The sequence below is a fragment of the Diabrotica undecimpunctata genome, chromosome 2 (genome assembly GCF_040954645.1).
Source record: "Diabrotica undecimpunctata isolate CICGRU chromosome 2, icDiaUnde3, whole genome shotgun sequence".
NCBI lineage: Eukaryota > Metazoa > Arthropoda > Insecta > Coleoptera > Chrysomelidae > Diabrotica > Diabrotica undecimpunctata.
This window is the reverse complement of record NC_092804.1, coordinates 151,745,823-151,769,381: the sequence shown is the minus strand read 5'-3', so window position 1 is coordinate 151,769,381 and position 23,559 is coordinate 151,745,823. Positions and strand designations below refer to the sequence as shown.

Sequence of the window (23,559 nt, the reverse complement as noted above, 5' to 3'; positions counted from 1 at the left end):
CTAAATTATGAGTTTTTGTTACAAATAATAATAATAATGCCTACAGTTACTAAACAGGAGAAGAAAAACTAGCATTAAATAATCATGGCAATTACAGTGAAGGCTCAACTTTGAATGGCGTTTACTCAAAATTTACTTTTTGTCACTTATACCCCTTTACTTCTAGGGTCCTCATATATATATATATATATATATATATATATATATATATATATATATATATATATATATATACAAAGCTCCACAGCAGAGTTGGACCTTTAAAAAATAGTCAAGTTTTGACAATATTTAAATAATAACCTTAATAAAAAAAATAGTTTTAGCACTTTTTATTTCACATAAAGCCTGGTTTTCTGAAAATAACTATTCCAGAATATGAGGTAGTGGTAACATAATGGTCATTGTTTATTTAAAGAATCATATTCTTTCAGACTAGTTTGTGTTTGGCTTGAAATATGTCGAAGAAAGTTGGCGTTTCCCCTTTTTTCGGAAAGCACCTTAACTTATAAGAAACCATAGATGTATACTTCGTCGATATTCAAATCAAATGTATCCCTTCAATTTAACTTAATTAATAATCTGAAAGAACTCAATAGGCGCATTATAAAAATGTGTGAAGAAATTAACAACTCGCCACAATTAAGATTTTATACAATTAAATTATTCGAATTTTACTTACTTAAAGAATTGTGGGATACGTCATAGCAAATAACAATTACCTGAAACAAAAAACAACTTATTAAGTGCTAAATTTTAATATAACATTTTTATTAATGGTTTTACTGTATAATACAGTTGTATGTATAGATACTGTATGTATTTATAATATGCAAATAAACAATATTTTGTTAGAATCAAAATTGAGAAACATTTTTGTCTTGAATTTCTTCTATACACTTTCAAAAATTACAGATGTCTTATTTTATTGTATCAAAATTTATCTCATGACGAACAGCATGATGCTAAAATTTCTGCAAACATTTCAAGATTTATACTAGCGTGTCTCATTGTCAGCTTTAAGTTTATACTAGACCATATTCTACTACATATACATTCATAATGAGGACTGTACGCCTTGGAATTTTAAGAATTGGAATAAAGCAATCCCTCAAGAAGTCCGTATAAGTTATTACTGTAACCCAAAATTTAAAACTCTTGCTAACTGTAGTCATAAATTAGTGTGAGTTAACCCTCAAAAGCCCAACAATATATAGTTTGCATGTATGCCCAAGGGTAAGTAAAAAATATTCACCTCGAAAATTGCTAACATATTTAGTCAAAGTTATTACAACTGTTAGAAGTTGATTTAACTTAAAAATGTTATGGTTTAGTAAAGACAGCATTTTCTAAATTATTAATATAAACGATGTGACAAACAACAAATCACAAATCTTCCAAGTAAACTAACGAACCATTAAAAAAAAAACAGTCTGAAATAAGGAGGCTAATCTGACTCCGAATGTTAAACTGCAGCATCTTTGCAAGTTTAGAGAGCTTTTGTAACATACTTTATGTGTATTATGATTAACTCTTCTTCTTCTTCTTAAAGTGCCTATCCGTTCCGGATGTTGGCGATCATCACGGCCATCTTTACTTTATTTATTGTAGCACGGAACAGTTCAGTGGTAGTCGTGTTATACCACTTTCGTAAATTTTGAAGCCAGGAAATGCGTCTTCTTCCCGGTCCTCTCTTACCATTTACTTTCCCTTGGAGAATTAGCTGGAGAAGGCCGTTACGTTCTTGATTTCTCATTACATGTCCTAGATATTCCAACTTTTTAGTTTTGACGGTCATAAGAATTTCACATTCTTTCCCCATTCTACGCAGGACCTTCACATTAGTAACTCTGTCAACCCAGGATATACGTAAGATGCGCCTATAACACCACATTTCGAAAGCTTCGAGCCGATTCATAGATGCAACAGTCAGTGTCCATGCTTCCATTCCGTAGAGCAGAACTGTGAATATGTAGCAGTTCAATAGGCATTTTGTTTTTAATGATATGTCTCGACTGTTGAAAATGGTTCTCATTCTAACGAATGCTGCTTTTGCTTTTATTATTCGCTGTTTAATTTCTGTTGAGGGGTCCCATTGGCTATTTAAATTGGTGCCTAGATATGTATATTGCTCGACTCTTTCGATATTCTGTTGGTTGATTGTAAGTTGAGCGTTTAGTATTGGTTTTTTACTAATTGGCATAAATTTGGTTTTCTTTATGTTAAAAGCTAGTCCGTATCTGTTGCTGACTTCTGTTATGCGATTTGTTAATATCTGTAAGTCATTCAGATTATCGGCAAAAACTATAGTGTCATCTGCATATCTAATGTTATTTAACCATTCACCGTTTATTAGTATTCCTTTCGCACAACCGTCTAAAGCTTTCTTAAATACCCATTTAGAATAAATGTTGAACAACAATGGAGACAAAATACAGCCCTGTCGTACTCCACGTGCTATTGCCATTTTATCAGTTAACTGGTCTTCTATTTTGATTTTGGCCGTTGGATTGTAGTAAATGTTTCTGATAATTCTGAGATGTTCGTTGTCAATTCCAATTTCTTGCATTAGAGTCATTAGTTTGTCATGATTAAGTCCTGAATAAAAAGAACCTTTCTTTTTCTTTTTTATATTATATTGTAGGTGGTTCTGTGTAAATCAGGAGAATGCGTTCAAGCAAGCAATGTCTAATAATGTAAAGAATGCTATCACTGGCCACTTTCGTATAGATCTCTTGGATTTCCTCGCCATTTGGTGTATTGTGTCGACTCCACCCTTTATTTTAATACCATATAGAAATATAAAAATAAAGATCGCGTACAATTTATTATCTATTCCTCAGAACAAAAGAAAAATTATTCTAATTAAATTTCTTCAAAAACAAACAAAATTTTATTATGTGCCAATTTTCTGATTTGTGAATTCAATTCTTTGTAATTAATTATTTTATAATATGGGTTTAAAAAACATATATGGTACAAATACAACGCTTATTTCACAAATAATTTGACTGACTTTTTAAATTTACTCTCTGCAATGTTTTCCGATGGACACTGATTAAGTCTCCGGATTGTGTTCCCACAAAACTGTCCAATTCTCCAAACACGTGTGTCTCTGCTTCCTCCTTTCAAAACTGTTACACAAAACAGCACTCGTTCAGATTCTCTTCAAAATTAAACCTCCGACTCGTTTCAAAATAATGATAATTGCACTCTTTCAGCCAAATGGTTGTAAGGCCTCGACTGGTTATCTCGTACAAACTTTATATAAATTTTCTTTCTTTACTTACAGAGTTCTTCGGACACAAGGAGTTTGGTATTCTCCAACTGGTCTCGATTCGCCTTCACCTAATCTACTACCACCAACTTAACTTACAAACAACAACTTATACTTATTTTTCACACACTATTCTCAAACTGGTTTTCCCGTTCTTGTTGGTAAAACACAAAGATACAAATCTCCTGGTTCAGTTTTAAAATCGTTATAGCATTACCTTCAAAGAAAAATAATGTACAAACCATTGTGTATCAAACATTAATTTGAAATTCTTATCTGATACAAAACCATGTATAAGTATTTGTAAGATTTTGAACAATATTTAATACTTTCTTAATAATCCCGAAATGTTTTTCTATACAAATTGTTCTTAGAAACCATTCACTATTGAAGTCCACTGTTCTCCGAAAACACTTCTTATTATAAATGATTATATTTACAAATTCCTAACCTATACAGGGACTTGAATATTTATGATTTATAAATTTATTTTATTCTTGATCTACGTCATCTCGGTTCTAACGTCAATTTTTAATAGGGTCGGCCAAAAAATTTTATAACATTAAAAACCCGGTTTAATCACCTAAAAATAAAGTAAGCCTCGTAAGAAAGTGCATTGCATTTCCTGCTTTGCGGCATTGTTCCTTCCAAGAATGTGAGAAAGCCAGATTATCCCTTCTGTGTGCAGATGTGACCTTGACAGTTCTATGATTTCTTTTGTATTAGTGCCATCCTAACAGTTAAATTTTCTGTTTGAGAACAGTTAGTTTAGGAAATTTTCGCTACCTTGAAATTGTGTTCGGCTCGTTTTGTTTTTAGATTTTAATTTAGTAATTAACTTTTTTTTTAATATGGCAAGTTGTAGTACTAAAGAATACTTTGCCTATTAAAGATAAAGTGCGTGTTATAAGAGTATATGAAAGTGGCCAAAAAATTGCTGATGTATATCGGCAATTTGGACTTGTTAATTTGGCTGTCGGCTCAATCCTAAAAACAAGGACAAAATTTTAAAAGCCTTTAATGAGGGTGAAAAATGTTAAAAAGATTAGGAAGTGCGTTCGTGATGATGTAGATTCAGCTCTACTTAAATGGTTCAAGCAGTGTCGCAGTTCTGATATTCCTGCGTTTGGGCCACTTTTAAAAGAGAAAGCTAGGGAGTTCGGAAAACTGTTTGGTGAAGATTTCACATGCTCTAACAGTTGGCTAGATCGGCTTAAAACTCGGCACTTAATTTCCTTCGCGAAAATTGTTGGAGAGGCAAAATGTGTAGACCAGAACGTGACAGGTAATTGGTCACAAAATACATGGCCACAACTTAGGCAACCATACAAAGATAAAGATATCTTCAATGGTGATGAAACTGGTATCTTTTACAAATTGACGCCAGACAAAACTTTAAATTTTTAAAATCAAAAATATGTCGGTGGAAAGCTTTTAAAAGAAAGAGTCAGGGCTATTGTTTGTGCAAACATGACAGGTACAGAGAAAAGAAAGCCTTTGGCTATTGGGAAAGGTTTACATCCTTAATGTTTTAAAAATATAAATACACTTCCTGTAAACTACACAGCTAAGAAAAAAGCATGGATGACTTCTGCTATTTTTGAAGAAAAATTGAGAAAGTGTGATAAGGAACTCTCTTCAAAAAAAAAAGAAAAATTCTTCTTTTAATTGCTAACTGTGCAGGCCATCCCAAGCTTAATTTGACCAATATCAACCTAATTTTTTTACCGGCCAACTACACGAGTGTCTTGCTGCCTATGAACAAAGGAGTCATAAGAAGTTTAAAGTGCCACTATCGGAAACAACTTTTGAGAAGGATGATTTTTTGTATCAACAATGGGAAACCCGTGAATTACCATCCTTGATGCGGTTCAGTTTTTACTGCAGTTTCTCCCAATATTCAGGATGTTGACGAGGATGACGAAATGCCTTTGTCAGAGTAGATACAAAAATTTAATGTAAACCAAAGAGAGTTTGAAACTGATCTTGACTTCTACATTTCAGTACACGATCAGGTAAAAACATTTTAAGTTTTAAGTGATAAATAAATTGTGGAACAAGTGCAAAATGTGGAAATGGATGTTGATAAAGATAATAAAGAAGAAGACAACGTTGACTGTCCTACAATCCAAAAAGCAATGAGAGCTGCTGAGACCATATCCAGGTTTTACCAGTTCAGGGAGGCACCCACAACTACCAAAGAAGCAGCTCAAATTATTAAAGACACTACAGAAAAACTTTATTTTTCGGAAGGGGTTGTACAGAAAAAAATAACCGACTTTTTTCAGCATTAGAGAACTTTTTTATAAAAAATGTCAGTTTCTTATACATAATATGTTTTATTTCTTAATGTTTTCATCCTTGATGCAGCTGTAATAATAAATAATGCTGTAATAAAATTTTGCCTCGTTAAAAGTTCATTTTTTTCCCTCCTCCTTTATAACGTCACTCTTATATAGCGTCATTTTTTTACTAAACCAATTTCCACTATATATATATATATATATATATATATATATATATATATATATATATATATATATATATATATATATATATATATATATATATATATATATATATATATATATATATATATATATATATAGATAAAGTCCACTTAAAATAACAATTTAATACGTTAATACGTAGATAACTTACTTAACTATGAATATTTTTCTCGTAGATTGATACTTTAGTCAATAATTAATACTAACATAATGGATTTTGTATATAAAGTGAAATTTAAATAACATTCAAATTACGTGCTGCAAAGAGTTAGAAGTTATAAAGAGGAGCGTGAGCCAAAGGACGATTAACCGTGTAAATGGAACCTCTCCTGGAAATTTACATTTAAATTTTCCAATAGGAAAATTGCCTGGACTCGAGCAAGAGATAGGGTGTAGCAATCTGGGTATTCGTTTACCCATAAAGCAAGATCAATGGTATGCATATGAGTTTGGGGCCTCGGGGAATTTAAATATCCTCCTTTTGGAAGTAAAGAATGTGGGAGTTTTCGATTATACACGATATGCGTTCTTTTTAGGCTTCTAATCGAAACGTCTCTCGGGAGAAAAAACGAAGTCTCACTAAATTGTGATACACACCATAAAAACTCTTGTTTCGCGGTCTTAAGGGAATCTATTTCCATATCGAGCTTTCCAGTCTGCTTTATTTATATTCAAGACTTTTCTTTTAAAAACCGGAAATGGAAATTTTTGATTGTACTTTTTTGCGTAAATAAATTAAATATATTTCTAGTCTTAGTACAACTAGTAGAATAAAATAACATTATAGTATACTTACTAATAAAAAAATATTAAAAAAAAGTATAAATTTATAAAGATTTTTTTTATTTGGTATATTCCTGAATTTTAGTAACTATCATCCATCAGACAAATATTAGAAAAAACGACGGACTAGGACATATACTGCTATAATACCTTCGAAGATTTTAAGGTAGCGTTTGATACTGTTAACCCCGTCATAGGCAGTAGGAAGTATAATTCCCACCATATAATATCACGTCTACAGACAGTTTACATCGATTTTCTCACCGTTTGAAGCTGCCGCTCCTATAAAAAATTACTTTGAAGCTAAGATATAAATATTTACATTACAATTCATAATTATGTTTAAATATACGCTGTTTTGACGATTGTTTTTGTGCGTTTATATTTTAGTTGTGAATAAATAATTGTTTACACAAAAATTAAGGTAAATGCTAAGGATTTAAATGTTATTTTTCTATTCTTTTGACTTTTATACAGACATTCATATAAAATCAATAATAACAGAACGTATTTGACGTATGCTAAATCTATATTTGTAAGTGGGTTATATGCTTCCCACTGCCCATGCTCGTTGTTTATTTTGATTATTTTATTTTAGAAATGTGGGATCTAGATAGGCCCAGAGATGCTAAGAGTGCATTAGCTTTTTTATATTCTTTATCTGACAATGACAAAACATTCAGAAGAAGAAGCAGATAAAGGTGCTTTCGAAAAACTTTAAAAATTTGAAAGAAAACTCTTTAGATTCTTCTGGTGTGAATACAGCCTGTTTGGAAACTTCACATGCCCAATATTTATGTAATTTTTTTTTTCCTAACGAAATAACTTATCGACACACACCATCTCTTCATACACTTTGAAAGCGCATATGACAATATAAACCGAGAATTCTTAATAAAAGCAATAAAAGAATTTAATATACCAACATAACTAATAGAACTGGTAAAGGAATCTCTAAGACAAGAAAGTAGAATCCGGATACAAAATGAATTAACGGAAACAATAGATGTGAAGAAGAGACTACGCCAGGGAGACGCTCTATCATGCATCTTGTTCAATATCGTACTCGAGAAAATACTGAGGGACACAACAGTCAATACACGAGGAACAATCATTAATAAAAGCGTGCAAATACTAGCATTTGAAGATGATGTTGACATAATCGCAAGATCAAGAAGAGAAATGATAGCGGCATACAACCAAATAGAAAAAACTGCACAAAATAGTGGTCTTAAAATCAATCAGACCAAAACAAAATATATGCAGGTAAGTAAAAACGCAGAAATAAGGCAGCCACAAAATATAACAATAGGAAAATACAACATAGAGGGGGTAACAAACTTTATATACTTGAAATCCCTAGTCACGTCTGATAATAACGTTACGAAGGAAGTGAAGAGGCGAATATTTATTGCAAATAAATGTTACCATGGCTTAATTAGGCAACTAAGATCAGATAACGCAATAAAAACAAAATGCCAAATATATAAAACCCTAATAGGACCGGTACTCGCATATGGCTCAGAAACCTGGAGACTCGCTAAAAGAGAGGAAACGTTGTTAGCCACCTTCGAAAGAAAAATCTTGCGACACATATATAAGGGCACAAAAGAAAACAGAATATGGCGAAGAAGATACAACTCTGAACTATACAAAATATACCAGGATCCGGATATTATAACATTTATTAAAATAGTTAGACATGTAGAAAAAATGGAAGAAGGCGAAATACCAAACAAAATATTCAAACAGATGCCAGTAGGAAAAAGAAGAAGAGGAAGACCGAAACTGAGATACTTAAAACAAATAGAGAATGATATAACAACCTTAAAAATAAAAAACTGGAGAAAAAAAGCACGAAACAGATCAGAATGGAGAAGAATCCTGGAACAGGCCAAGACCCAAAAAGGGTTGTCGAGCCAGTGATGATTGTGATGATGAACAAAATAACTTAGGGATGTAACACGTAACTATAGAAACGGTGAAAGAGTTCTGCTACTTAGGGTCACTGGTTGACTGCCAAAACAACATATCCAATAAAATAAGAAAAATAATATGCGTGGCTAACCACTGTTATTTTGGTCTAGGTCCTTAACTAAGAGCAAAAAATATGTCAAGACAAACAAACTGCAATCTTTATAAAACAATAATGGTTCCAATGCTTATCTATGAATCGGCAACATGGACGATGAGGATGAAGAGTTCTAAGTAGAAGATCTTTCTAAATAACCATGCTAAATAGACCGGTCGAAAGAAGAAAAAGGGAGCGACGTAAACTTAGGTATTTGGACAATATGCAGGACAATTTAAGGGAGATTGGAGTAAGGGGATGGAGAAGACAGACACTTGACAGGAAAGAATGGAAGAATCTTTTAAGGCAGGCCAGGGCTCACGAAGGCATGTAGCGCCAACTGATGATGATGATATTAATAATCATCGATTATAATTATTGAGATTTAATAGTTATTTAACCAACAAGTGTATTAATAAGGGCGATTAACAATTGAGATATTTTAACGCGTGAGCGAAGCGAGCGCGTTAATGTTCGAGATTGTTAATCGCCATTTTAATTCACGAGTTCGTTACAAAACTTTTCCGTCGACCGTACTTTTCAGAAATAAAGATATCTTAGTTTAAATATTTATTTACTTAACGATAAACAACAATTTTTTCAGCTTTCATTGACTTTATTCAAAGTTTCCTTAGTGGTAGTTTTATTATACTAAACATTAATATTCGAAATGGTGTAATTACTGAAATTAAAGGAAGATATTGATAAATGATTATCTGCTGTATAGCATTTTGACAAAAAAATATTTAAGTCTTCTTGGACCTCTGTAAATTCTGTGATAGAAGAAGTTAAATTCTGATGAAGTTAAATTAAACTCTTGGTCAATATCCATCCTTTGATTTTTCAAATACACAGAATTTTAAACAATAAAGTAAATAATGACATACAATGACAGATAGTACTAACAGCGGCTACTTCATTTTAAATTAATTTTTTAGTGGGAATATAAATAGGTATATGTTTGGTTGCCTACACCACAGGTCACTGCAAATCACAGAGCGTTTAATTAATTTATGTATTCATTAATAGAGGTCATTATTCAATGATTTTGAGGGTGTTAAAATTGATCATAAATGGACGGTCGACGGAAAAATATATAAAATACCGGCAATAATTAATAACATTTGTAATTAAAACAGAACATCTTAAATCCTTACTCAACTAGTCCACATACTCTTATGCTGAATATATTTATTTTATTTTTTGTATTATTCTTCAAGCACGATATAAGAATTACCTGACGTTGACCATCACCATTGCGAAATATTCTTGATCTTTAGTCACATGAAATAATTGACCTGCATTCTTGGTATTTGTTCTTATGCTTTTCTGGAAAAAAAAATGCCTTAACACAAAAGGTTAGGTTAGGATAGGTTTCGCTAGGAAAGCGAAAACAAATCGATGTTTTTAGTAATTTTTAAATATTTCATTTTTTTATTATTTTCAATTTATTTGAGAGAGGATAAGTCAATTAATATTAGTGACGTTATTACATAACTTTTTCTGCAAAAATCAATGCCCCCTCTCACATTCAAATGTTCGCATTTTTTACAGATCCGTCATGGTCTATTAATCCATTCTTATGACTTACTTCGTTTTACTGTCGGTCCCTCTAATATTTCTGTAGCTTTCCTCTTTCCTTATATAAAGAAATGAAGACAAATACAATTAAATAAAAAATCAATAACCTTAATTTTCATCGCGAACTTATCAAATTCATCTTATAAAAGTATTAGATATCTGATAAAGTTTTCTATTCTGTGCTAATAATTTCTGTTTGAAACATTAAGATACTATAAACTAAAACTAAGAAAACCAAAATTCCTTAAGGCTTAAACGGATATCTGCTGGAAAATATCTCCAAGACCGGTTCCCGCACGTAAGATAAATCAAACAAATACAGCCCCGGACATTTGCAGCGCCATACACAACTATAAAACACCCCGGGTATTAAACAGTATTTAGTCGTTCTCAAAGTTAGTCGTAATATTTAAACTCCAACCACAACACATAACATCTATCATTTGCTTAGGAATATGGAATTACCATTACCTTAGTATCCTTACTTGAGGATCTACTTTCTAGAAAAGTTCAATGGAACAGACAAATTGTGCATGCCCTTTCGCAAAAGCACAATCATTTCTAAATTAAGTAATTAAAGTGATTGTAAGGACAATTTTCAAATTTAATAAATCCTTGTAGACGATTTAAAAAAAATCATTTTTGTTAACTATTTTCTCCTTACATTCTATTTTTAATTGGATTCTTGGTAAAATAAGTGATACAATCAGAAGTGGAATAAACAAAATTAATTCTGAAATCCAAATAAGAAAGAGGTTTTTAAGATTAAGTAATTATTATAATGTTTATTAACAATATGAACCATAGTACCATAATGAAGCAAACAAATGATCCAGAAGAATTAATCCAGAATATATGTAAAACCTTTAACAAGATCAGAGAAGAACAGCTATAATAGAACACCTCAATGGAAAATAAAGAGAAAAGGAAAAGTAAGATGAATGACAATATATTGCAACTCATGAAAGAAAGAAGAAAATAAAAGAATAACAAAAGAATGTACAAAAATATTCAGAGACAAATAACAACCGAAATTTTTTTTTGAACCTATTCTCTATCCTTCCATTGTTGGATGTAGATCTCCCTCAGTTTTTCTCATCTTTTCCTATCTTGAGCTGTTCTCTGCCACGGGGGACCTCCTTGTTTCCTGATGTCATCTTTCCACCTCATCTGTGGTCTGCCTCTTAATCTCTTTGCATTGTATAGACGCCACTTTCCGATGGCATTGTTCCATCGTCCGTCTTGGAGACGTTCGTTGTGTCCAGCCCATTTCCATTTCAGTTTTGCTGCTTGTTCTATCGCGTCTACTGTCTTTGTTCTGGTTCTGATCCACTGGTTACGTTTTCTATCTTTAAATGATATACCCAACATTTGTCTCTCCATCGCTCTTTCTTCCTTATCCTATCCAAATTGGCCTGTGTAAATGTCCATGTCTGTGCTCCGTAGGTGAGCACCGGTATTATACAGGAGTTATATACCTTGCTTCGTAAGTATAGAGGGATTGTTTGATTTTTTAGAACGTAAGAAAGTTTGCCGAACGCTGCCCATCCCATTCTTACTCGTCTCGATATTTCGGCTATTTGATTTTCTCTGTTAGCTCTGATTGCTTGTCCTAGATAGATATACTCATTTACCTGTTCTATTTTTTCTGTTTGTATTTTTATTGCCTCTTGGTCTTCCGTGTTTGTCATAACTTTTGTTTTGTTGAAGTTAATTTTTAGGCCTTTTTGCAGTGATTTTTCATGAAGTTCATTCAGCATTAATTTAGTTCTTGTCGTTCCGAGGAGATCAGGAGTATATCATCCGCATATCTAAGGTGATTTAGGTACTTTCCGTTAATAGATATTCCTCTGTTTCCCAATCTGTTGATTTTATTATATCTTCGAGGGCAAGGTAAACAGTTTAGGTGAAATTATATCGCCTTGTCGGACTCCTCGTTTAACTCTTATATTATCCGTTAATAATTTGTCGTCCAGAGTTACGGTCATGGTTGCGTTTTGGTAAATATCATGTATCAATTGTCGGTATTTTGAATCTATGCTACTATTTACCAGAGCTTCGTCCACCACCCAGTGTTCAATGCTGTCGAAAGCCTTTTCATAATCTACGAATGCTAAGTACAGCGGAAGGTTGTATTCATTGGTTTTCTCAATTAAGATTTTAAGCGCATGTAGATGGTCGATTGTGCTGTATCCTTTCCTGAATCCGGCCTGTTCCACTGGTTGGTAGTTATCAAGTTTATAGGTTAGTCGGTTGTTTATTATTCTTGTGAAGGTTTTATATAGTTGTGACAAAAGGGAAATAGGACGGTAGTTGTTTAGGTCTGTTCGGTCTCCTTTCTTATGTATTAAGATTGTGTTGGCATTTCTCCATTGTTTAGGTATTTAACCTTCAAACAGACATTTGTTGAACAGTATTTTTAGCATTTTTTTTATCGTGTCTCCTCCTTCTTTTAGCAGTTCCGCCAGTATTTTGTCTTCACCGGCCGCTTTATTTCTTTTTATGTCGTTTATGGATTTTTCGATTTCATCTTCAGTTATTTCTGGTAATATCTCTGAGCCAACATTTTGTATTTTCCTCGAGAGATTCTGTTTAAATGATAGTGGTGAGTCATTTTTAGAACTGTATAGGTCTGTGTAATATCTTTCTGTGATGTTTACTATTTCTCCTAGATCTCTTTCTTCATTGTTCGCAGCTTTAGGCATGATTAGTTTTCTTTTTCCTTTATTTGTCTTCATTGTTTTTAAACTTTTGTTCTTCTCTATGATTTTCTTAATGCGATCTTCTTGGTATTTCTTTAAATCTTCCTTTATCTGTTTCCTTATGGTTTTGTTCAGTTCGGTAAACTCCACTGTATTTCTTTTGTTATCATTCAGGAGTTGTCCTCGTTTTTTTAGCATATTTTGTGATTTAGTGCTAATTTTTTGTTGTTTTCGCTTTTGTTTATTAGCAATCTTCAGGCCTGCTTCTAGTAGTTCTGTTGTTATTTTATCGTTTAATTCGTCTAGTTGCAAATCCTGTAGCTGTGGTATGTCACTTCTTTTTAGCTGGTTTATGTATTGCTCTTTGCGTTCTTTAAGAAGTTCTGTATCTATCTCTTTTTTAGATGGTTTAAATTTTTGTCTGTCTGTTGTGGCGTTAATTTTGATTTTGGCTCTAATAATTCTGTGATCACTTACTACGGAAATCATGTTTATGACTGCAACTTCTTGTACTATGTTCTTTTCTTTGGATAGGATGTAATCAATCTCATTTTTTGTTGAACCATTGGGTGCGATCCACGTCCATTTTCTCTGTAGTTTTTTATCGAAAAAGATATTCGTCGCATATTGACCGTTCGTTTCCATATAGTTTATCAATGTTTCTCCTCTTTTGTTTCGTGTTCCATATCCAAAGTTGCCGATTTTATTTTCTGATTCTTCTAGTTTTCTCCCTAATTTGTCATTGAAGTCGCATATAATGATTGTGTAGGTACTTTTGTATTTGTTCACTGTTTGTGTCAATGATTCGTAGAATATTTCCACTTCTTCATCCGTATGTGATGATGTAGGGGCGTAAAATTGTATGATCTTTAAACTTATATTTATATTTACCAACCGAAATACGAAAGACCAAAGAAAATTGGTTAAAAATACAGTGTGAAGAGATAGAGTTGTTGAAACAAAAACACGATACATTTAATATGCATAAAAAAGTAAAACAAGCAGCTGGTATTTAAAAATCCAACATAGCTAGCAAACTGCAAGATCAAGAGAGGAACATCATCATAGATAAAAATCAAAAAATATGCATATGAACCAAATGCATACAAGAACTCTCTGACGATAATAGGCCCGAACAACCTCCGTCCTACATATATAATGACCACTTACCAATAACATCAGATAAAGTGGAAAAAGCAATATTACAACTAAAAAAAGGCAAAGCTTCTGGACCTGACAAAGCATATGCTGAACTCATAAAGCAATTTAACACCGACGGTACTCAACGATTAACAAAAATATTTAATAATATTTAAACGGAGTAATACCAAGATCGTGGCTGAAGTCAACATTTATTACTCTACCAATGAAAACAAAACCTGTATCCAGCAGTGATATCCGGACTATCAGGATATCATATCTGACTGATCATATATCAAAGGATATAATAGACTATACGAAGAAAAAATCAACCGTATACAGTATGGTTTTCGGAACGCAGTTGGAACGAGAGGGGCTCTCTTAGCATACAAGTGCTATTTCAACGATGTAGATATGTGAATTGCGATATTTATGCGTGCTTCATTGATTACCATAAACCGTTCGATAAAGTGCAACACGACAAGCTGATAGAGATATTAACAAATATTGGAATAAATACCTGTGATTTAAGAATTATTAGCAATCTTTACGGGAATCAAACATCGACTATCCATACAGAGGCAGGGGAATCCGATGATATAAAAATCAAACGTGATCTTACACCGACCACGTTACTAACCAGGACGTTTTATTAATAATGCAAAAAGGAAAAGAGTTAATCACAATGAAAACAGCCAAAATCGAATACCTCGGTCACATCATGAGGAATGGCCAAAGATATGGGTTGCTGCAATTAATTTAATTACACGAAAAAGTAAAAGAAAAACGAGAACTAGGAAGGCGAAGGATTTCTTGGCTAAAAAATCTACGTCTTAGGTTCAACAACCACAAATATTTTCAGAGCAGCAGTTTGCAAAATACAGATTGCCATAATTGTCGCCAACATCCGAAGCGGATAGGCACTACAACAAGAAGATATTAACACTTTTAGAACTAATTTTGTAAAGGGAGATTTCGATGTCATAATATAAACCTAAAACGAAGACAAAACCAAACATTATGTAGGTTACGAAGGATCATATAGCAAAGGAGAAACGAAACAGTCTTTGGAAGTCGTACCTTTGAACGCGTCGATAGCTTCACATATATTGGCTCGCTGGTGACTACTGTTGCTTTCTGCACACGCGATATACAGATTAAGAGACGAATAAACTTTACAAATAGGGCATACTATGGACTAAAAACAGTTCCACTCAACAATTATTTAATTATTATATACAAAACACTGCTGAGACCGGTCCTCACATATGGGACGGAAATATGGATCCATGAACAGAAGGATACAAGACTTTTTTGAATATTCGAAGATAAAATACTCCGCAAAATATTTGGAGCTATAAATGACCAAGAGCAGTGATGCAGAAGATATAACTTTGATTTATACCAACTCTTTAATGAACCAGACGTCATAATGTTCATTAAAACACAGCGAGTCAGATAGGCTGGACACGTAACACGACTGCCAGACTACACGATCGCTTAAAAGCCAACCACAGGAACACTTATAAGAAACCTGTGGAGAAAAGTAGAGGTTTAGCGATCCAAGAAGAGGACGACGCTTGGAGAATCAGAAGTATTTACGAGATTATTGAATTGGATGAAGGGCACGATATTGTACGATTTGTATTAAGTCAGAAGCTGTCATAGCTGGAACATCGTCAGAGTTAAGAAAATATTATGATCATTATCATCATCATCTAGCCTTCTGCGTCCAATATTAAACATAGGCTTTCCTCAATTTCTTCTAGTTCTGTCAGTCTGGAGCTTTCTGCAGCCAATTTCTAGCGATTCTTTTGATGTTGTCTGTCCATTGTATAGGTAGTTTACCTCTGCTTCTTCTATCAGATCGTGGTCTCCGCATTGTAATTTTGTGAGTCCACCGGTCATTCATTCTTGCTAAATAGCCGGCTTAGTTTCACTTCAGCCATGCTAAATGCTCTATGATGTCTGTGACGCCTGTTCTTCTTCTTATTTCTTCGCTTCTAACTTTGTCTCTGACTGACAGAGTCAATCCTTGGGCTACAAAACTGGGAGTTTTGTTGCTGTAGCCTGGGTTAAGGAAAGTGTTTCGGCGTTGTAAGTCGTGACTGGAAGCACACATTGGTCAAACGTCTTATTTTTCAAATAATTTGGAATGTTGCTCTTAAAGATGTTTAATAGAGCTCCATATGCGGCCCATGCTAGAGTAATTCTTCTTTGCAGTTCAGCAGTTTAAATGTCCCTAGCAATTTTGATTTCATGACCTAAGTATTTGTATTTATGGACTACTCCTATTTCGTTGCAGTCGACTTTTGGATTTTTGCTTAGTACCAGACTTGCCATGTATTGTGTTTTTCCAAAAATTTTTTGTATAAATCAACTTCGGTACAGGCGACATCTAACTCAGTAAGCATAGTTCTAATCTCTTGTAGGCTATCTGTTATCAGAACAATGTCGTCCGCAAATCGTAGATCATCTTCTTCTTTTACTATACTACAGCCTAAATTGGGCCTTGGCTTCCTTTATTTTTTGCCTCTACCCTTGCTTGTCTGTGGCTGATCTTCTCCATACATGGACTTCTAAAAGGGCATGTGCGTCGCTGTTTACTGTGCCTTTCCAGCGCTTTCTTGGCTTTCCAGCCGGTCTCTTTCCCTTCATTCTAGTATTCGGTGCTCTTTTTGGTAGCCTATACTCTCCCATTTTTATCACATGTCCGGCCCATTGCAATCTTTGTATTCTAATGAAGTCTGACAGTGGTGCTTCCTTATAAAGATGATAAAGCTCATTGTTGTATCTACTTCTAAAGATAACGTTTTCTTTCGCAGGTCCTAGTATTCTCCTCAGTACTTTCCTTTCGAATGAGTCGAGTTTGATTTTGGATGTTTCTTTTAGGATACATACTTTACTGTCATAGCATGCTATGGCATTATGTCGGCATATATTTCTACTCCTATAAGTATGTTAACTTTTCAACCGTTTCAATATCATTTTCATATATAATATTTTGTAGGACTATATTTTCTTCTGGTCTGTATCATTATTTTGGTGTTAATTTCCAGACCTGCCTTTTTGTTTGCGTTTTGACCTCTGTGTATGTTTCCTTTGCTCCTATTGATGTTCTACTCATAATATTATTATTATCCAATTCAATCCTTCGGTTGATCAATAGGTTTCCTCGCCCAGTTTTCATTTGCCTTACCGCATACTCCAGTGCCAGGTTAAACAAAGTTGGGGCCAGCCCATCTCCCTGCTTTAGGCCCTGCGAAATTTTGAAAAAGTCTGTTCGGTGGTTTTGTATTCATACACATGCCTGAGTTTTATCCATTGTGGCATTAATGAGTCTAATTAGCTTGTGTGGTGTTGCCAATTCAGCCAATATATTGTAGAGTTTCTTCCTTTTGACTGAGTCGTATGCCTATTTGAAGTCTACACACACGCTGTAAACATCAGTGTCATGTTCACATGATTTACTCAAGATCTGTTTGACTGTAAATATTTGGTCCAGTATCATTCTTCCCTGTTGGAAGCCCATCTGATACTCTCCAATATTTTCTGCTAGTGGTTGGAGCCGCTGGTTTATAATATACGCGAGAACTACATGTTGTACATAGTAGAGAAATTCCACGGTAGTTTTTGCACTGGAGTTTGTCTCCTTTTTTATAGTTCGCCATATAGTTGCCATATGTCTTTGATGAGCGCGTGGATGTGACTTTCTTGGTGGTCGCCACCTACCTTATACAATTCTGCTGGTATTTCGTAAACTCTCGGGGCTTTATTGTTTTTCTGGGCCTCAAGAGCTTCGAGAACTTCCTCTTTGGTTGGAGCTTCGTAGCAAATCATAGGTAGGAAAGCATTTTGCCGTCGACATTAATTCCCTTGGCTTCCCATTCCAATTTTATGAAAGCATGTTCCAGAACGGCCATAAAGAGTTTATATAGTAGATAAAAAACTAATACAATGGTAACCAACAATAAGACGAAATAAAGTAAGACCTACATTGAGATGGTTAGATGACGTGAAAGGTGGCCTAACAACTGAAACTGGAAAGACAATCGAAGAAAAGATCACCAGAGAGGTCTGAATGAAGCGACATAGCCAGACAGATAAAGACGCATTCAGGGTTATGATACCATAAGAAGAAGAAGAACAAATAAATATATTTGTTTACTTCAGCTGCTCATTTATTTTCTCTAATTTACCTCCCCGTAATATCAACCACATTTTATCAAACACTTTTAAACGCACAACGACGATTTACCAGTAAATAAAACCATAAGCTCATTTTTTGTTCATGCAGAATAATCGAAAACTCTTTTTCAGCCCTTTAAACTTTACGGTTACGCCAATTATTGTTTTTCCTCGAACTGGATTGTATATTTGGAATTCCATTTAGTTTGAAGGCAAAAAGAATAAAAGTCCATATTCAAAGCAAATCAAATGCAGATATTGAAACTCAGACCATAGTCAATTAGCACTCAGGAATGAAATTGAACGCATGTTAGGTAGTTGTTTATCCAGTCGAAGTCAAGCCTAGGAAGTTTATATTAATTGCAATCAGAAGTTGCGATAAAACAGATCAGGATCGGGTTAGGGTGAATATTTAGCGATAAAATATTATGTGAAATACTCAAAATATTTACATTACATTAATTTTATTATATTCAGTATTACGTTTATTAAAGTCTGCCGAAAAATGAATAAAATACTACTATGTTTTTGCAATTCCACTCGTTTCCCTAATTAAACCGGGTATTGAATAATAAATTTACACCTCAGTTTTTTAAAAAATATTAAAAAAAAGTCATTTTAGGGTTTTACAATTTAATAAATTAATATTTTATTGTTGTATATACAAAGTGTTTTTTTTTAGAGGTATAGAAATGTAGGTTGGAAAAACTTAAACTGGCGGCCATTTTGACAGCTGTTAAATTGCACTGCATACGTCATCGTGCACTACAGTTAAATATGGGTTCATCCACTTTATGGAAGATTTTGCAAAAAGATCTTGGTCTACTTACTTACTTAGTGGCGTTACAACCCTTCGTGGGTTTTAGCCGACAACAACATGCCTCTACTGTTTTTTGTCTCAAGCTAGCTCCACCTAATTCTCCACGCCCATAGTGTTTGGGTCTCCTGCTATATTATCTCGCCAGCGGAGACGAGTGCGTCCGCGTGGTCTCCTTCCAGTTGGGACTTCCCCCCACACGAGTCTTACTGTTCGTCAGAATGTCTTCTGAGGTGTCCTGCCCATTGGAGTCTTCTGGACGTTATTTCTTTTATGATGTTAGCGTCTGGATAAAGTTCTTCGATTTCTTTGTTAGTTCTTATCCTATATTGTCCTGATGCTTCATCCAGCACAGTACCAAAGATCTTCCTTAGGATTTTTACTTCCCAAACACATAGTCTCTCTTCGTTTGCCTTTGTTATAGTCCACGTTTCGCTTCCATACATCACAATGGATCGTATGATTGTTTTATAGACCTGTATCTTCGTACGTCTTGTTAGTTGTTTCGATTTTATAAGGTTTTGAAGGACAAAAAGACATCTGTTTCCGGCCTGGATCCTGTTGTTTATTTCTTGTGATCCGTTATTGTCTTCAGTTATTGTTGTTTCAAGATAGTTGAATTCTCTAACGCGTTCAAAGTTAGAGTCATCGATGGTGATGTTCTGACCGATTCTGTCTCTGCTTTAGTTATTGCGGCTCATATACATATATTTCGTCTTGTTTTCGTTGATTTGGAGCCTCACCTTCTCTGCTTCATCTTCTCGATAAAATACTGTATTCGGTTTTTCGATTCTAGCACTTCTGATTATGTGTTTCAGAGCTAAGTTGAAGAGTTGTGGTGAAATTCAATCCTCTTGTTTTAATCCATTGTTTTTTTCAAATGTCTCAGAGTATTGTTGTCCAACTCTCACCTTACATCGTAACCGTTCCATACACATCCGTGTCAACCTGACTAGTTTTTTTGGAAAGCCAAGTTCCTGCATTGCTGTCCACAGTCTGGCCCTGAATACTCTATCAAATGCTTGTTTAAAATCTATGAACATCTAATGAATCTTGGTCTACGTGCTAAAAAAATCCAACTCGTGTACAAATTAAAGCTACACGATCACCTAGCAATACGTAGATTCTGTGAATGGGCCCAAAACGATATTGCCGTTAATCCTAATTTTCATAAGCGAATTTTGTTTAGCGATGAAGCTCACTTTTATTTGAATGGCTATGTCAACAGACAAAACTGCCATATTTAAAGTGAAGATAATCCTCAAGTGTATGTTGTATGTATGAAGGAATAGTGTTCCTTCCAGAAAAACTGACTGTTTGGCAGGAATGATTGGTCCGTACTTCTTTAAAATCGATGCTGATCAGAAGGTTAAAGTCAATGGTGACCACTATAGAGCCATGATTACTGACTTTTTTATTCCTTATTTAAACAGCCATAATATGCATGAGCTGTAGTAACAACAAGACAACGCAACATGTCACACAGCTTGTGCGATAATTGATTTATTGTATGAAACGTTTGGTAACCGCACAGTTTTACGTTTTGGACCTGTGAATTGGCCTCCAAGATCGTGCAATTAAACACCGGTAGACTATTTTTTGTGAGGATGTGTGAAGTCGCTAGTATACGCCGATAAGTCTAAAACGATTTACTACTTGGAGAAGAACTCTCGCCGCGTTATTGCCGATATACGGTCACAAATGTTGGAAAAAGTCATCGAAAATTGGACCCCTAGATTGGATTACGTCAGAGCCAGCCGTGGAGGTTACATGTCAGAAATTTAAATTATAATGCCAAAAGATTATCTTTCGAATAAAGTCAATTTCTTGTGAATTTAAAAACTCATCTTTGTTTATTTCCATTTCAAAGTTCTATACCTCTACTTAGGGGTTGTCACTCCCGAAGGTACTTTTTAAAAAGGCCCTTTTAAAGGTACAACTAACAGAGTAACAGCAATTTATTTAATATAATTACAACTGATTTTAAAATGAAAATTTACAGTATTTATATGAAATTAATTGATGACGACTTGTCTGCAATATGTGTCGAAACTGCTGATCGGCTGGACTATTGAACTGCAATACTGCTGACAATCGGGGTTAATGTATCGTAATTCTCTAAAAAATACTCATTAAAACCTCGCAAAAGATGGAGTGACAACCTTTCATAGAGGTATTAATCCGCCAATGAATAAGCATAATTGCTTATAAAGACGAAAAAGAAGATTAAAATCTGTATAATTCACTTACAGGGATCACAATAAAATAAGGGGGCATTTTTTTCCAGAAGTTGTACATAAGCATTGTCTTATCTATTAATGCTGTCATTTTAGAACCATAGCCTTCTGTCATATTTTTTGCAAGAACAGCACAAATATAATGAATGGATCTATTGCATGTTATACACGAATGAGTACTCATTTTCTCCTCGAAACAGACGCATCACAAGAGTAGGCGATGCAATAATCTCTCACGTTCTAAAACGAAAATCAGATCACTTAGGAAGATTAGCATTTACAGGATCATCAAGAGTCTAGGCAGTTTGGATGGTCGTCTGTTTATCTAACGTATTTTGCGTATTTAAAGGTTCAATACAGATCTTAGAACTTTCTATTACAGGAATATTGTTTATATGGTGGAGCCTCTAGAGGTTGATTTTAAATCAAAACTGGGATTGTGGATTGTAGATATTGTGGATTCTTAAGGAATGGAAATATTTGCTGACGACTTATTCTAGGTCCTTTTCACTTTGTAAGTTATGAGCATTATCTCAGGCAAAGATATACAAGCTAGATCCAAAAACATTTTTATAAGATATTGATTTGGTGCCTGAAATAAATACTCTATTCTTCATAGGTTGTACAAAACTACAGCGCATCATTCCAATGTTCACTGCCATTATCTTGCATCCATGTTTTTATTATCCTGGTTTGCCCGTTCAACACTCCCGTGGTTTTGGTAGTGCCTAGGTTTGAGATGCATAAGTTTTAAAGTTGGCCATTATGTTTTAATATTACTAACAATTTGGTTTGAGAATTCTCTACCGTTGTTTGAATGTAGGATCGCCGGAACACCCAGCAATGTTTACATTCTATATAACATAACAGCTTCCTTATCTTATATTTTATCTTCTATCTTATCTTTTTTTATCTGTTTAAATAATTTATATCAATATAATGTCCTCTTATCCTAAAACCAAAATAATTGATGCTTAACTTTTACGTTTTAATTTCTGTTTTGTCTACTAACTTTTTAATACCCCTGGTATTTTAACATAGGAGACCTATAACAACAATGTCAACCTCATCAACTTTTCATGCAGCAGCTGTACATAGAAAACAGAATGGCAAGTTAAGTGTTTCATTAGGACTGCTTCTTGTGGTGCCTATCCGTTAAGGATGTTGGCTACTAGCATGGCAATTCTAACTCTATTGACCGCAGCTCGAAATAGTCCTAAAGTGGCCAAGGAAAACCATTTTCATACCATAAGTTGCAGCAGGTTATATCTATGATCGTTTCGCATTATATGTCCAAGATATTCTAGTTGCGCTGTTTTAATGTGGATATAATTTCACATGTTTTATCTATCCGACGTAGAACCTTAATGTTTGTTTTTCGGTCCACCCAGGAGATCCTTAGTATCCGTCTATAACACCACATCTCAAACACCTCGAGTTTTCCCATGGATGGCATTAGGACATTTTTCATAAATATTTAGGCCGTCAGCCACTTTTTTATGTTTGCTTGTTCAGTAATTTTTTTTAAGCCTTTAGTAACTTTATTTTTTCAAGAATTGCTGTAACATAAAGGCAACTCTATTATTTTTTAAATATAATGCTTGTTTAAATTTTTGTGTTATGCTTTCATCTCCCTTGTGATCACTCTTCCTACCATTATTTTTTTTATGGAGTAGCCAAACTACTTCTGGAAAGTGCTAACCAGGGTAGTGATCTTTATGATTGTTTTGTGGTAGTTAATAGGAAATTCTCTATCTAAAGTTGACCTCCTCACGATCCTAAGTCAATTGTGGTTTTCAAAGTGGTACAAACCACGTGTTGAGAAGCTTACACATTCGCGCACAAACTACTTTTTCTGTACAAAATCGTGGCGTCTTTTGTTTAAATGTCTTGCCTTTTGGTTTACATAATAGCGTACGAGTTATTTATCGTATAATGGATAATGTTATGAGTCCATTACTTGCCCCTATTGGTTTCTATTACTTAGACGACATCATTATCGTAACTGCTGCTTTTAATTCACACATTCAAACTCTTAAAATGCTTTTTAAGCAAAAGGAAGATAAAAATCTGACCGTCACTTTTAAAAAATGTCTATTTTGCAGACCATCTCTTCAATTTCTTGGTTTTGTTGTGGACGAGTACGGTCTAAAAGCAGACCCTGCAACAATCCAGTCTATTTTGGAATATTCTTTTCCTAAAAATACTACTCAATTTCGCAGACTGTTAATCGACTATTATAGTCCATTTTCTAAC

The 23,559-nt window shown here is 34.0% G+C and overlaps 1 protein-coding gene across 1 annotated transcript; it reads right to left on the bottom strand.

Moving 5' to 3' along the window:
- Positions 1–5,613: 5,613 nt before the first annotated feature.
- LOC140433956 (uncharacterized) lies at positions 5,614–15,969 on the bottom strand. The gene is made up of 3 exons (XM_072521927.1): positions 15,910–15,969; positions 12,632–13,788; positions 5,614–5,644 (listed from the first exon to the last, which is right to left on the bottom strand). Exons 1-3 carry the CDS (start codon positions 15,967–15,969, stop codon positions 5,614–5,616), a joined length of 1,248 nt encoding a protein of 415 aa, XP_072378028.1.
- Between the last annotated feature and the right edge of the window lie 7,590 nt (positions 15,970–23,559).